The sequence below is a fragment of the Martes martes genome, assembly GCF_963455335.1.
Source record: "Martes martes genome assembly, chromosome: 11".
Taxonomy (NCBI): domain Eukaryota; kingdom Metazoa; phylum Chordata; class Mammalia; order Carnivora; family Mustelidae; genus Martes; species Martes martes.
In genome coordinates, this window is record NC_137899.1 from 105,671,114 (window position 1) to 105,682,675 (window position 11,562).

General features: G+C 65.4%; 1 protein-coding gene across 1 annotated transcript; it reads right to left on the reverse strand.

Annotated features, from left to right (window-relative positions):
* Positions 1 to 794: 794 nt before the first annotated feature.
* On the reverse strand, positions 795 to 10,107 carry SHH (sonic hedgehog signaling molecule; the record flags this gene model as incomplete). Its single annotated transcript, XM_080818486.1, has 3 exons — positions 9,604 to 10,107; positions 4,294 to 4,555; positions 795 to 1,630 (listed from the first exon to the last, which is right to left on the reverse strand). Exons 1-3 carry the CDS (start codon positions 9,901 to 9,903, stop codon positions 795 to 797), a joined length of 1,398 nt encoding a protein of 465 aa, XP_080674612.1. The 5' UTR covers positions 9,904 to 10,107.
* Between the last annotated feature and the right edge of the window lie 1,455 nt (positions 10,108 to 11,562).

An 11,562-nucleotide genomic window follows, 5' to 3' on the forward strand; every position in this document is an offset into this window, starting at 1 on the left:
TGCGTGCGTGTGTATGTGTGTGTGTGTGTAACAGTCTTGACTTCCAAGAACATGGCCAAAATGGAAATGATGGAGCAAATATTAACCCTTGAAGACATACAGGAGGTGGCTGTTACACTGGAAACTAGTTAAATTAAAATAATATATTTTCATATTTTACACTATTTCAAAAATGAAATGTCATTCAGTTAAGTATTGATCTCTCAAAAAATCTAATTTACAATTCTGTGTATAAAAATATAATTTGTGGACCCCCATGAAGCATGTTTCAGTTTACTCTTGCCGAAAAGCAGGCGTGGGAAGGAGGAGTGCGGAGTGCAGAGTTTTGCTTTCTGAAAGTCAGGGCGAGGGACGTGTAGAAAAATAGACTCTGAGCGGGTCGCTTGGCCTCACAAAATAATCTTTCCCCCGTGAGTACAGTTCACATGATAATAATAAATTATCCGAGAAACAAACTATTTAAGGCTCTTGAAGGTCCGGTTCATATTATTTAAAACATCTATTCATACCAAACAAATAAATAGCCAGGAGAGGTGAAAAAAAAAAAACAAAATAAAACAACCAAAAATTCAAAAAAATATATATAAACTAAGCACGACGACAAAACTTCCCGGGGTCTCTGTTTCCTTATAGTCTACTTTGGACTGTCCTACTTTATTATTATTATTAATTATTATTATAATTAAAGTCTCATTCCGTGCGCTTTTCCGTGTGTCCTTTGCTGTTCCTCGCTGTCGCGCCCCCCGCCCCCGCCCGCCCCCGCCCGCCCCCGCGCCCTCGCCGGCCCCCGGCCTTCAGCTGGACGGGACCGCCATGCCCAGCGGGTGCAGGGCCTCGCCGTCCAGCAGCCAGGTGCCTATTTGGTAGAGAAGCTGCGAGTACCAGTGGATGCCCGCGGCGCCCGGCGCGTCGGCCGCACCCGGCGCGGGGAGGGGCAGGTGGCCGCCGCCCCCGCCGTCGCCGTCCCCGCCGTCGCCGTCCCCGCCGTGGCCGTCCCCGCCGCGGTCCGTGCGCGCGGGCGCCAGCGCGGCCAGGAGCGCGTGCGCCAGGCGGAAGGGCGCGAAGGCCCGATGCGCCCAGCCGTGCTCCTCAATGACCGCGTAGCACGACGCCAGCACCCGGTTGATGAGGATGGTGCCCTGCGCCGTGAGCGGCGCGTACGCGCCCGTGGCCTCCTCGCGCAGCGTCACGCTGTGCACCGCGGCCGGCAGGAGCCGGCGACCCCCGCCGCCCTCGGCCACCACGTACACGAGCTGGCCCGGGCGCACGCGGCTGGCGAAGAGCGCCCGGCGCCCCGGCGCGGCCCCCAGCGGCGGCCCCGCGCCCGCCCGCGCCTCCGGCTCCGCGGCCGCCGAGTCGTTGTGCGGCGCGACGAACAGCAGGTGCGCGGCGGTGAGCAGCAGGCGCTCGCGCGGCTCCCGCGTCTCTATCACGTAGAAGACCTTCTTGGCGCCGTCGTCGCGGTCCAGGAAGGTGAGGAAGTCGCTGTAGAGCAGCCGGCCCTGGTCGTCGGCCGCCAGCACGCGGTCCCCGGGGCGCAGCTCTCTCACCGGCTTGGTGCCGCCCTGCTCCAGGTGCACCGTGGCCGAGCCCGGGAAGCAGCCGCCGGACTTGGCCGCCACCGAATTCTCTGCGAGGGTTGGAGGAGGGAGAGAAGAGGGGACAGGGTGGTGAGCGCCCGCGGGGAGGCACGAGTGGGGCAGGGGCGCGCGCGGCCTCGGGGAGCCCCGGGGAGTGCGCCCCGGGGAGGGCGCCCCCGCGGGTGCGGCCGGCCTCGCTCCCGCAGCGCCGCCGTCTCGGGGACAAAATTCAGACGCAGACGCATTCCTCCACGGCGCTCTTAGGGGCGGACCGGCCGCGACAAGGGTCGGCTGGCGTCTCCGGCGGGAGGCCGCTTACACTCCTTCCCTTCCGCCTTCCTCCCGCCCCAGCCCCCGGCTCGGCGCACACCCGACCTCGCCCTGAGTTCGCAGGGTATTTGCTCTGCACTTGGAAGCCTCCTTGAGCTCCCTCGGGCGCGGGGGGGGGGGCACCTCCTTCCTTCCCGCCCCCCCAGCCCGGCGCGGTGCGGCGCTCCCGCGCGCGCCCCGCACCCCGGCCGAGCCGGGGGGACCCGTCGCCTGCCCACCCCCCAGCGCCCAGCCCCGCCGGGGGCCTCGGTGCGGCCGGGGGCGGGGGACTGGGGGGCGGGGGCGGGGGTGGAAAAGAGCTGTGGTCGCTGTAGCAACTGGACAAACATTCCAGGGACCCGGGCGAGGTGCGAGAACCCCGGGCTTGTGTGGATCCCCTAATTAAAACCCCACGAAGGGCCCGGCACTGTCGCGCTCTCGGCCGTCAACGGGACACACTCGGAAGAGGGGCTGCTTCCAGCCCCTCCCCCCTCTCGCCGCCCCCTCCCTATTTGCTCAGGTGCGTCCCCCCGCCCCCCGCGGGCCGCGCGCGGGCTCCCCAGGCCGGGCCCCACAAGCTCTGTTTGCACAGCCCGGCCTCTCGCCGGCTCTCGGGACGCGTATTTGAATTTTAAATGGCGGGGCCTGCTCCGAGCGCGGGCGGCGGCCGCCTCTCAAGGCCCCCGGACTCCCCGCTTTCCCGAGCCCTCGGTCGCGCTCTGAGGCTCCCGGTCCCGAGGACAATGGCGGGAGCGGGGCGGGGAGCGGGGGCCGCGGAGGGGGGCGGGGAGGGCTCCGCATTCCGATCTCCGGGATCATGCTTTCCGCAAACAGAGGTGCCAGAGAGAATCTTCGGCCGGAATTACAGAGGGTTTTTAATCTTCTCATCGGTTTCTGCGGCATGAAGTGCGGGCCTGGCCGTTGGAGGCCCGCCGGCGCCCCCCGGAATGCGACCCGGGGCGCAGGCGAGCCCGAGTCGTCCAGTCGCACGACCCTGCTTGACACGCAACGCCCCGCGCCCCGCCCGCGTGCGCCGAATGCCGATGAGCGGCTCTGCGCCCCTCCCCCCGGGGCTGCCCTCCCCGGCCCGCGATCCCAGTCCCCACGCGGGGTTGCCGCGGCGCACCTGCGAGGAGACCGCTAGGGACCCCCGCCAGGGGGACCCCGCGGGCAGGTCAGCCCAGGAGGGGGCCACGCGCCCCGGGAGCGCAACCGCGAGGTCCCGAGAAGGGCGCATCTGGGGGCCTCCCGCCGCGGGGCCCCGCGAAGTGGGGGCACCGCTCGCCCGTGCCCCCTTTCTCCGGCTTGAAGCCCAGCCGGCCCCCCACCGCCCCTTCCACACCTTCTCTTTCTGTTGTGGTTAGAAACCACTACTTTCCTTCCCTACCAAGTGTGTCTTGACACCTTGAAAGTGTTTCTCTACTAACACATGCTGCTAAGACACAGTTTAGGAGACAAGTAGGCAACGCTGCGGGGGGCGCTGCGGGAGGCACGGCGCCTCCGAAATTCACCGGAACTGCTCTGCTAAACGGGCCAGCTTCCGCGGGAAGACGGGGAGATCCGCAGAGATAGCCTGGGAGCTGGGAGGTCTGCGGTGGGTGCGGAGCCTTCCCGGCTCGGCTGTTCCTCGCCAGCGACAGCGTGTGGCGGTGTAGGCCCAGGCAAGCCACCAGCACAGGGCCGGCTGCCCGCGCCGCAGACTCCCGCCGTACTCCTGACCCTGCCTGCGGCTCAGGGCAACCCAGTGGGCTCCTAATCAGGACGGATGCTCCTGGCTCTCGGCCTACAGACGCTGGCAGCGGTAGCCACCGCGGTTAGTACCTCCCACCAGGCCTCTCCCCAGAGGCTTAGCCCGCCAGTTAGTGGCAGGTTAGTGTCCACAGACCCTCAGCAGGGAGCAAGAGGGCCAGGGGCTAACACCCTGGGCAGACCCTCCTGGGCTGATTCTTAAGCCTTAAACAAGAGGAACGATCTAGGCCACCAGTGCCCCAGGAAGATCCCTTCCCCCATCTTCCCTGTCTCCACCACCTGCCGAGGTGTGTGTGCGCGTGCGCAAGCATGGGGGGGGGCTCCGGAAGCGGGGTGGGGGGGCTCAGGAAGCCACATGCCCTCCACATCTGGGCTTGGAGCCCCTCAGGCCTCTGTAGCTCAAAGGTAGGGGCAGTCCCCCCACTTCTACAGGCTGTGACCCCACACCAGACACGCGAGTTATCCCCCAGTTCCAGCCCTCCCTGCCCCTCCTGCTTCCCCCCAGCCCACAAGCATCTGTCTCTTGCCCTGGGATCCCACCATGGGGCACCATGGCCACGACTCAGGGGCAGCTCTGGAGCTGTCAGGAGGGTGGGTGGGGAGGCTTTGCGGGCACCGGGTAGGGGCGTGGGGAAGGCTGGGCCCGCCACCTCACCTGCTTTCACGGAACAGTGGATGTGGGCTTTGGACTCGTAGTACACCCAGTCGAAGCCGGCCTCCACGGCCAGGCGCGCCAGCATGCCGTACTTGCTGCGATCACGGTCCGACGTGGTGATGTCCACGGCCCGGCCCTCGTAGTGCAGCGACTCCTCTGAGTGGTGGCCGTCTTCATCCCAGCCCTCGGTCACCCGCAGCTTCACGCCGGGCCACTGGTTCATCACCGAGATGGCCAAGGCATTCAGCTTGTCCTTACACCTCTGCGGAGAGAAGGGGGCCCCGGCAGACATTAGTCCTGGGTCTGCCGCCCACCCCGGTCCCCACATCGTCTGCCTGGCCCAGTCCCTGAGGATAAGGGCTCTGTGGACAAGTAGGGGGACAAGGCCTGGAAGGCGCCCAGCTCGCTTGGCGGAGGTGCACTAAGGGGCGAGGATGGGGTCGCGTCTGCTGGAGGAGCCAGTCCTCTCGCAGAAGGACCGAGGGCCTGTCTCCAAGATCTGAGCCAGCAGAGATCCTAGCGCAGCCGGAGAAGGAGAGGACATTTTTTTGAGACAAGTAAACTGCGTGTGTCTCAGACAGTAACCGCAGGGCCTGCCAGGCACTGCCCCCCCCAATGGCTCACTCCTCCCCAGAGATGCCCTCCACTCTCCTCCCATCCCTTTCCGTGTGCCCATTTCTTCCCACCTGCGCAAGGCTCCACCCTTGGGCCCAGCCTAACTCCTCACCAGGAGGCGGGAGAGAGGCCCAGGGTGCAACTTAGGAGAAATAAAGAACCCGGCGGTGCGCTTCTTACACAGTGAAAAGCCTTGGGTTATCTCTGGACCCTCCCTCCTCGCCCTGTGCCTATCTGAGCCCTGGATCCAGCCTTAGGGCGGGAGGGAGGTGGGAAGCTGATCGCCACAGGGAGGGGGCGGGAGGGGCCCAAGTGAAAGGCAAGCAGGTGAGTTATGATTTTCAATGTGGGCCAGGCCCGACGACAGACGTTCTTTATCTGGACGGCCACATTCCTTGTCTTCATAGCCCTCTTTTCTCCGGCTTTTCTGACTGTGTCTCTTGTTTTCCTTAACCTGTTCCCTTCCCCCTCTTGTTTTCTTGGCCCCAGAGTAGAATGGCGTCCTGCAAGTTTGAAGAGCAAACTTAAGAGGCGGAGGGAGGGCGCGGGAGGGGGCGGGGTGTGAGGGGTGGGGGATGGGGAGCCAGAGAGGCCCGAGGCCTCAGAACCTTTGGGGAGTACCCCCCACCCCACCCGGGAGGGAGCTGCGGGGGCTGTGCTGGCGGAGAAACACCGGATGGGCAGGACACAGGCGAAGGCCAAGTGGAACTCGGGGTTGGGGGGGCCTCCCCTGTACTTCTCGGGCCACATTCGGAGAAGGATGCAAGAAAAAGCAGCCGCGGCAAGTTCGCGTGTGTGTTTGCACTAACTCGCTACCGGGGAGTGTGCAGTGGTGCTGGGGTGCGGGATTCAAAGGAGGGAAATGGTGGCAGGATCCGGAAGGGGTATTCCCGGGACAGCCAGGCCCAGGGGACGCAGGACAACTTCAAGTTGACCTCCGCAGCGGGTAGGGCTGATCCCCGCCAGGGCTTTGGCACCCCATAAGCAGGGTGCAAGGAAGACTCCGTCAGGACCCTAGTAGCAGGCTGGGGGTTTCCGACCGAGCGGGCGGGGAGCTCTGGCTGTGCCTCGGTCCGCGCTTTGTGGGGCGGTGGAGACCGCGCAACAGGAAAGCGCTGTGTGTCGGCCGGCCATAAAAACCGTCCTACGCTTGTAGGGTTAAACATACAACAAATGGGGGGGGGGCGGCTAGGGGGCGGCCCTGCTAACAGGTCGGCGCTGGCAAGGTTTCTGGGCCCGCCAGCAGTTTTCTGTAATAATAATAATAATAATAAAGTCGGAAGGGCAGAGTTTGAGTGAGGTCATCTTGAGGATTGGACGCGTTTTACATGAAAATCAATCAGTAAACCAGGGTCCGTTCCGAGCCGGGCGGGAGGCCGGCCGCGCAGGCGCACACCGCAGACACGCGCACGCACACCGCCCGCGTCCCGGGCCCCGTGGCAGCCCCGCTCCCTTCTGCTGAGGATCAGAGGAAGCCGCCAGGGCTCTCCGCGGGGCAGCTTGGCGAGCGGAGGGCGGGATGGGGAGGCCACGTTCCGGCCCCCGCCGCCCGGAGCTGCGCCCCCAGGGCACGAGGTGCAGGGCCCCGGGCGAGGAGCCCCAGGCCGAGCCAGGCCCGAGCGGCGCCCCGCTCCCCGCGCGCCCTCCCCGGGCTCCCCCAGGCGTGGCGCGGCCGCGGCCCGGTGCCTGCAGGACGCTGTGCGCCCGGCCGGCCGGAGACGCGCGGGCGAAGGGAAGCCCAGGCCGGTAGCATTTCACTGGGTCGTGCGCCGCGAATCCGGCCCGGCTCCGTGCGGCCACCGTCAAGCGCAGCGGGGCCGCCGGGCCGGGCTTCTGGGCGGCGGAGGCCAAGGTGGTCCCCGCGTCTGAGCCCTCGCCACCTCCCCTGTCTCCGCAGCCGTCCCGTGCCCAGAAGCCCGAGCGGGACTGCCACCGCCAACGGCCGCCAGGCTTTCCCAGTGCGGGGGAGGGGTGTCCCAACTTCAAAAGAGACCCCCCATTCCCCACACACCTGTCTCCACCCCCCTGCCCCCACTCTGGGAAGGCGGACCCCTCCTATCCAACAGGAACACCCTCCTCGAACCCTCCCCTAAGCTCGGGGCCGGCCACGCACACAGAAATCTACTCGGCGTGGCGTCCCCGGCTGTCCCTCCCGCGGCCCTCAGGCCCTGCCCCGGCGGCCGCCTCCTGCCCCCGGAGCCCCCGGCCGCCGCGCCCGCGCCTGGCACCCGCGCCTGCGGGGCGAGCGTGTCTGTCTGCGCTCCCCCCTCTCCGAGTTAATATTAACCAGGAGCTCCTGCGTTCCAGAACTGCTCTGAAAGTTCCACCGGGGACGGTCTTGCCATGGTTGAGGGACTTGGGCGGCGGTCACGTTAGAGCGACAGACGGGAGAGGCGCGGAGGGACGGCCAGCCCGGGGACGAGGGACGCGCGCCCCCAGGGCAGAAGCTGGGTGCCGGTGTGAAGTGCGGGGCCGGCGGCGGGGGAACAGGTCCCCGAGGAGCGCCGAGCTCCTGTGGCCGGGGAGGCGCTCCCCGCCTCACCCCTTCGCCCCTGGCCCTGCCCTTCACCCCCGGTCCGCCGCCCCCGCCCCGACCCTTAGAGCCCGGGAAGAAGCGAGGGCGGGAGAGGGTGACCCGCAGGGCGCCGGGCAGCACGCCCCACCGGCCACCCGCGTTTTCAGGGGACATCTGCGGGGTGCGTGACAATCCTGGCCCGGCTCTCCCCACCCCACCCCCACGTCGGCTGCCCCTCCCCCGTCCTTTTGTGCTGGGAAAGGGAATGGCCACTGCCTAAGGGAAAAAAGTATTTGTTTTCGTTTCGTTCGTCTGAGGGAAGTTGACGGAAGGTCAGAAGTTCAAACGCTGCCGGCGCGCGCGGTGGCCGGAGTGGCCGGCGCGGGGTTGCTGGGCCGCGGGTCCCCGGCGGGCGGCCGGGCGAGGGACCGGGGCCGGGGCCTCGGCGGGACCGCCAGGCCCGAGGCTCCGCGCTGCGCCCCCGGCGACCCCGACCGTGCCGGCCGTCGGAGCCCCCGCGGCCCCGGCCCGCGCCCAGCGCCGCAGCCCCGGCCGCGCGGACCGCTCGCCCCGGAGGAGGGGACGCCGAGGTGCGGCCGCCGGGGTGCGCGGCTCCGCGCGCTCGCGGCTCCGCGACCTGCGGCGGGACCCGGGGGCCCCTCGCCGGCGTCGGCCCCGCGCGGCAGCCCCGCGCGCACGCCGACCCCGCGGGCTCCGGGGCCTCCGCCGCCCCCCGCCCCGCCGCCTTCCCGGCCTCGCCTCCCGCTGACCCCGGTTCCGAGGGACTCCGGGAAGGCCGCCCCCCCGCGCGCGGGCAGCGAGGGGACCCAGGTCGGAGAAGTCCCCGCAGCCGGCCGCGCCCCCGGCGCCCCGCGGCCTGCGCGGAGTTCATTGTCGCTCGCGCCGCTCGCGGGCACAGGCGCGCGTCCACACTCGCGGGCCGGATTTAAGGTGGTCGCGAGCAGATGCGAGCGCGGGGCGGGGGAGGCCGGTAAGGACCCCGTGGTCGGCTCCCTCGGCCCCCTCCGTCCGCTCCGGCCGGCTGCGCGTCTCCTTCCTCCCTCCGGCCTGGCCGCCCCAATCCGGCTGGGAGGCGAGCGGCCGGAGGGGGCTCCCCGCCCCGCCATCCCCGCCCACCCTCCCCTGTCCTTGCGCCCCGCCGCCGCTGCTCCGTCCGCTGCGGTGCGCTCCGAGCCCGGCAGATAGGACTTGGATGTTTTAATAGGGCAATAAAAGGGATGTTGACCTATATTTGCCAGGAAGTCCATTTCTAGCTCAGTTATACGTGCCTGGAGTTTCAGAAAGTCTACGGTTGGCGGGGAGACTGGCAGCCGGAAGGCTCAAGCAGAGGTGCGGAGGGAGGGGGGCGCGAGTTTGGCTTGGGCGTCCGTCCTAGCCCCCTCCCGCTAGCTCCTCGGTGCGTGCCCGCAGGTTGGCCGGAGTGATGCAACGCCGGGAAGTTCTAAGTCCCTCCCCTCAAGGACCGCGGCCCGGGAGAATGGACGCGCATCCTTAAAGAAATATCAATACGTTCACACTCTGATGGGCACCGCTGCCCGGGGTGCGCCGGGAGTGGAGCTGTGCGAGGCACTCAGGGACCAGGCGGCGCCTGGGGAGCCCCTGCCTTTTGTCAGCACTGCCTCCCGGCTTTTCCCACTGAGCGTCTTTGGTGGGGGGCGGCGGGGTGGGGGTGCTGGTGGGAGAGGAGAGCGCAGTGGAGAAGGGAATGCGTGAGCTCCCCTGTCTCCTGCCCAAGGCTGCATTTGTACAGTGACCTGGAAGCCACTTTATGTTTCGGGGGATTTCTGCCCCCCTCCTGCCATTCCCATTCCCAGCTGGGGAGGGCCGTGATGCCCCCAGAGCGGAGGTCTCCCCAAGTTACGAGCCAGAGCTGGGGCAGGATGGGAAGGCCATCCCAGCAGGACAGTGCAAATCAGGGCCACGGTGGACCACACCTGCCATCCTGACCCCCACCCCACCCTAAACTTCTCCCGCTGGACCCCTCACCTCGTTCCCCTCGGGGAAGAGGCAGGGGTGGCGGCGGGCAGGTGGGTGGGGAGGGAGAGGGCGAAGTCGCCTTGCCATCCGCCGGAGGAGCCAGCAGACTCGGTCTGAGCGGCTGCTCACACACAGCCCCCCCGTGAAAGGAGCACATTCCACGCCCGGCGCTGGGTTTCTACCTGAGTCATCAGCCGGTCCGCTCCTGTGTTTTCTTCATCCTTAAATATGATGTCGGGGTTGTAATTGGGGGTGAGTTCCTTAAATCGCTCCGAGTTTCTCGAGATCTTCCCTTCGTATCTTCCACTGGCCCCTAGGGTCTTTTCAGCCACGTTGGGGATAAACTGCTTGTAGGCTAAAGGGGTCAGCTTTTTGGGGTGCCGCCTCTTCCCAAATCCCCTGCCGGGTCCGCACGCCAGCCCCGGGCACAGCAGCAGTGCGGAGACGAGCACCGCCAGCAGACGTCTCCCCAGCGGCAGCATCTTGTCCGCGGCGCCCAGTGCCTTCCACGCCGTCCCCGCGCGGGGCTGTGTGCGCGAGTGCGAGCGCGTGTGCCTGTGCGCCGGGGCTTGCGCTCTCCCTTCCCCGCTCGGCTCGCTGCTGGCTCCCTCGCTCTCTGCCTGGCTCTTTCTCTTCCTATATAACCTCGCCCGCCGCGGCTGCGGGAGACTGGCCACCGATCCCCACCCAGACGGGGGCTGGCACGGCAGGCTGCTGGTCGCTGATAACGGAACACATCGGAGTTGGGGCTGAAGACAGCAATCAAAAGACAAAAAGAGTCTGATTTTAAATGGTAGCAAGCCGGGAGAGCTTGCGAGACAGGCTGCCCTCCGCGCTATATTATAGCCAGCAGGGGCGGATCTGATTGGCCAAAGCAGCGCAAGCTTGTCTTCTGATATTTAACCCTAAAAAAGACTAAATTTTTTTTTCTGCTGCTGCAGTTGCTTTATTTTCACCTGAAGTCTTTGAGTTTAAAAAAAAAAAATCTTTCCGGAGACAAAGGTGGGCGGGAGGGAGGAGGCACACGCTCCTTAGGATAACACCCACTTACCCCCTGCTTTGTGCGGAGCGTGTGTTCCCCCTTCCCTTTCTCCAGAATGGTAGGTGCTTCAGTTAAAACCAACTTAAGTTTTAAAGGACAGTCTAGACCCCCCCCTCCCTTTCCAAGCTTTGGTCATCAAACAAATATTCTCTGAAATGTTTGAGGGCCAGAGCTGCCCAGGTCGTATTTAAACGTTGTTGTTTTGGTTTTTGTTTTGTTTTCCCAGAGACTTTATCCTGCAGGCCAGGGCTCCCTGCGTTTTAAAGACAGAGGGTCTGCGCCCCCTCCCGCATATTCAACACCCTGGGATGCTGGTGACTCTCACTGACCACAACTTAAAGCCTTGCTGTTTGACGTGCTTTCAGCGCCTGGGAAAAATAGCAAAATGCTTCTCCTTTATTGTGTTTCAGCTAATGCATGATTTTTAACCCTCTGGAAAAGGGTTGCAGGCATGCTCAGGAGCTGGGACAGAGTGGCCTGAGGGACCGTCCGGCTGGCCGGGCCAAGCGTGTCTGCTGCTGCACCCCAGCTCAGAGAAGGGAGCCGGTGCTGGGGCCTGCGTGGTGGGCGGAGGCCCATTGTGCCTGGGGGCAGTGGCGAGTGGGCACGGCTTCGCGCACGCCACCCCCACCGAGGGATCGATCGGAGCAAAGTGCAGGCCGGGATGAGCTGAATGTGGAATCCAGGCTCATCCACATCGGAGGCGCTGGCTTTCCGTGGGGCTCTGCGAGCAGCCCTCAGAGCCTCGGGGCCCACAGCCCAGGGTGGGGCAGGGTCCGGGGGGAGTGCTGTTTTGGTCACGCAGGGCCCAGGGCCCAGAGCCAGCAATGCTGGGGTTCCCGATCCCTGCACTTCTTTCAGGAAAAAACAAAACAAAACAAAACAAAAACAACAACCTAAAAGTCCTATTTAAACCAGAAAAATAAAACCTGAAATCTCCCATTTTGCAGAACACACCCTCCCCTCTCACCCCCACCCCCATCTCACTCCTAGAGAGGAACTGTTCCAGAAAAAAGCAAGGGAGAGAGGGGGGACTCTTGGTGGAGGATGGAAGTGCTGGCCCTGGAGTGTCGTCTGTGAAGTTGAAGGTCTCCCTGGA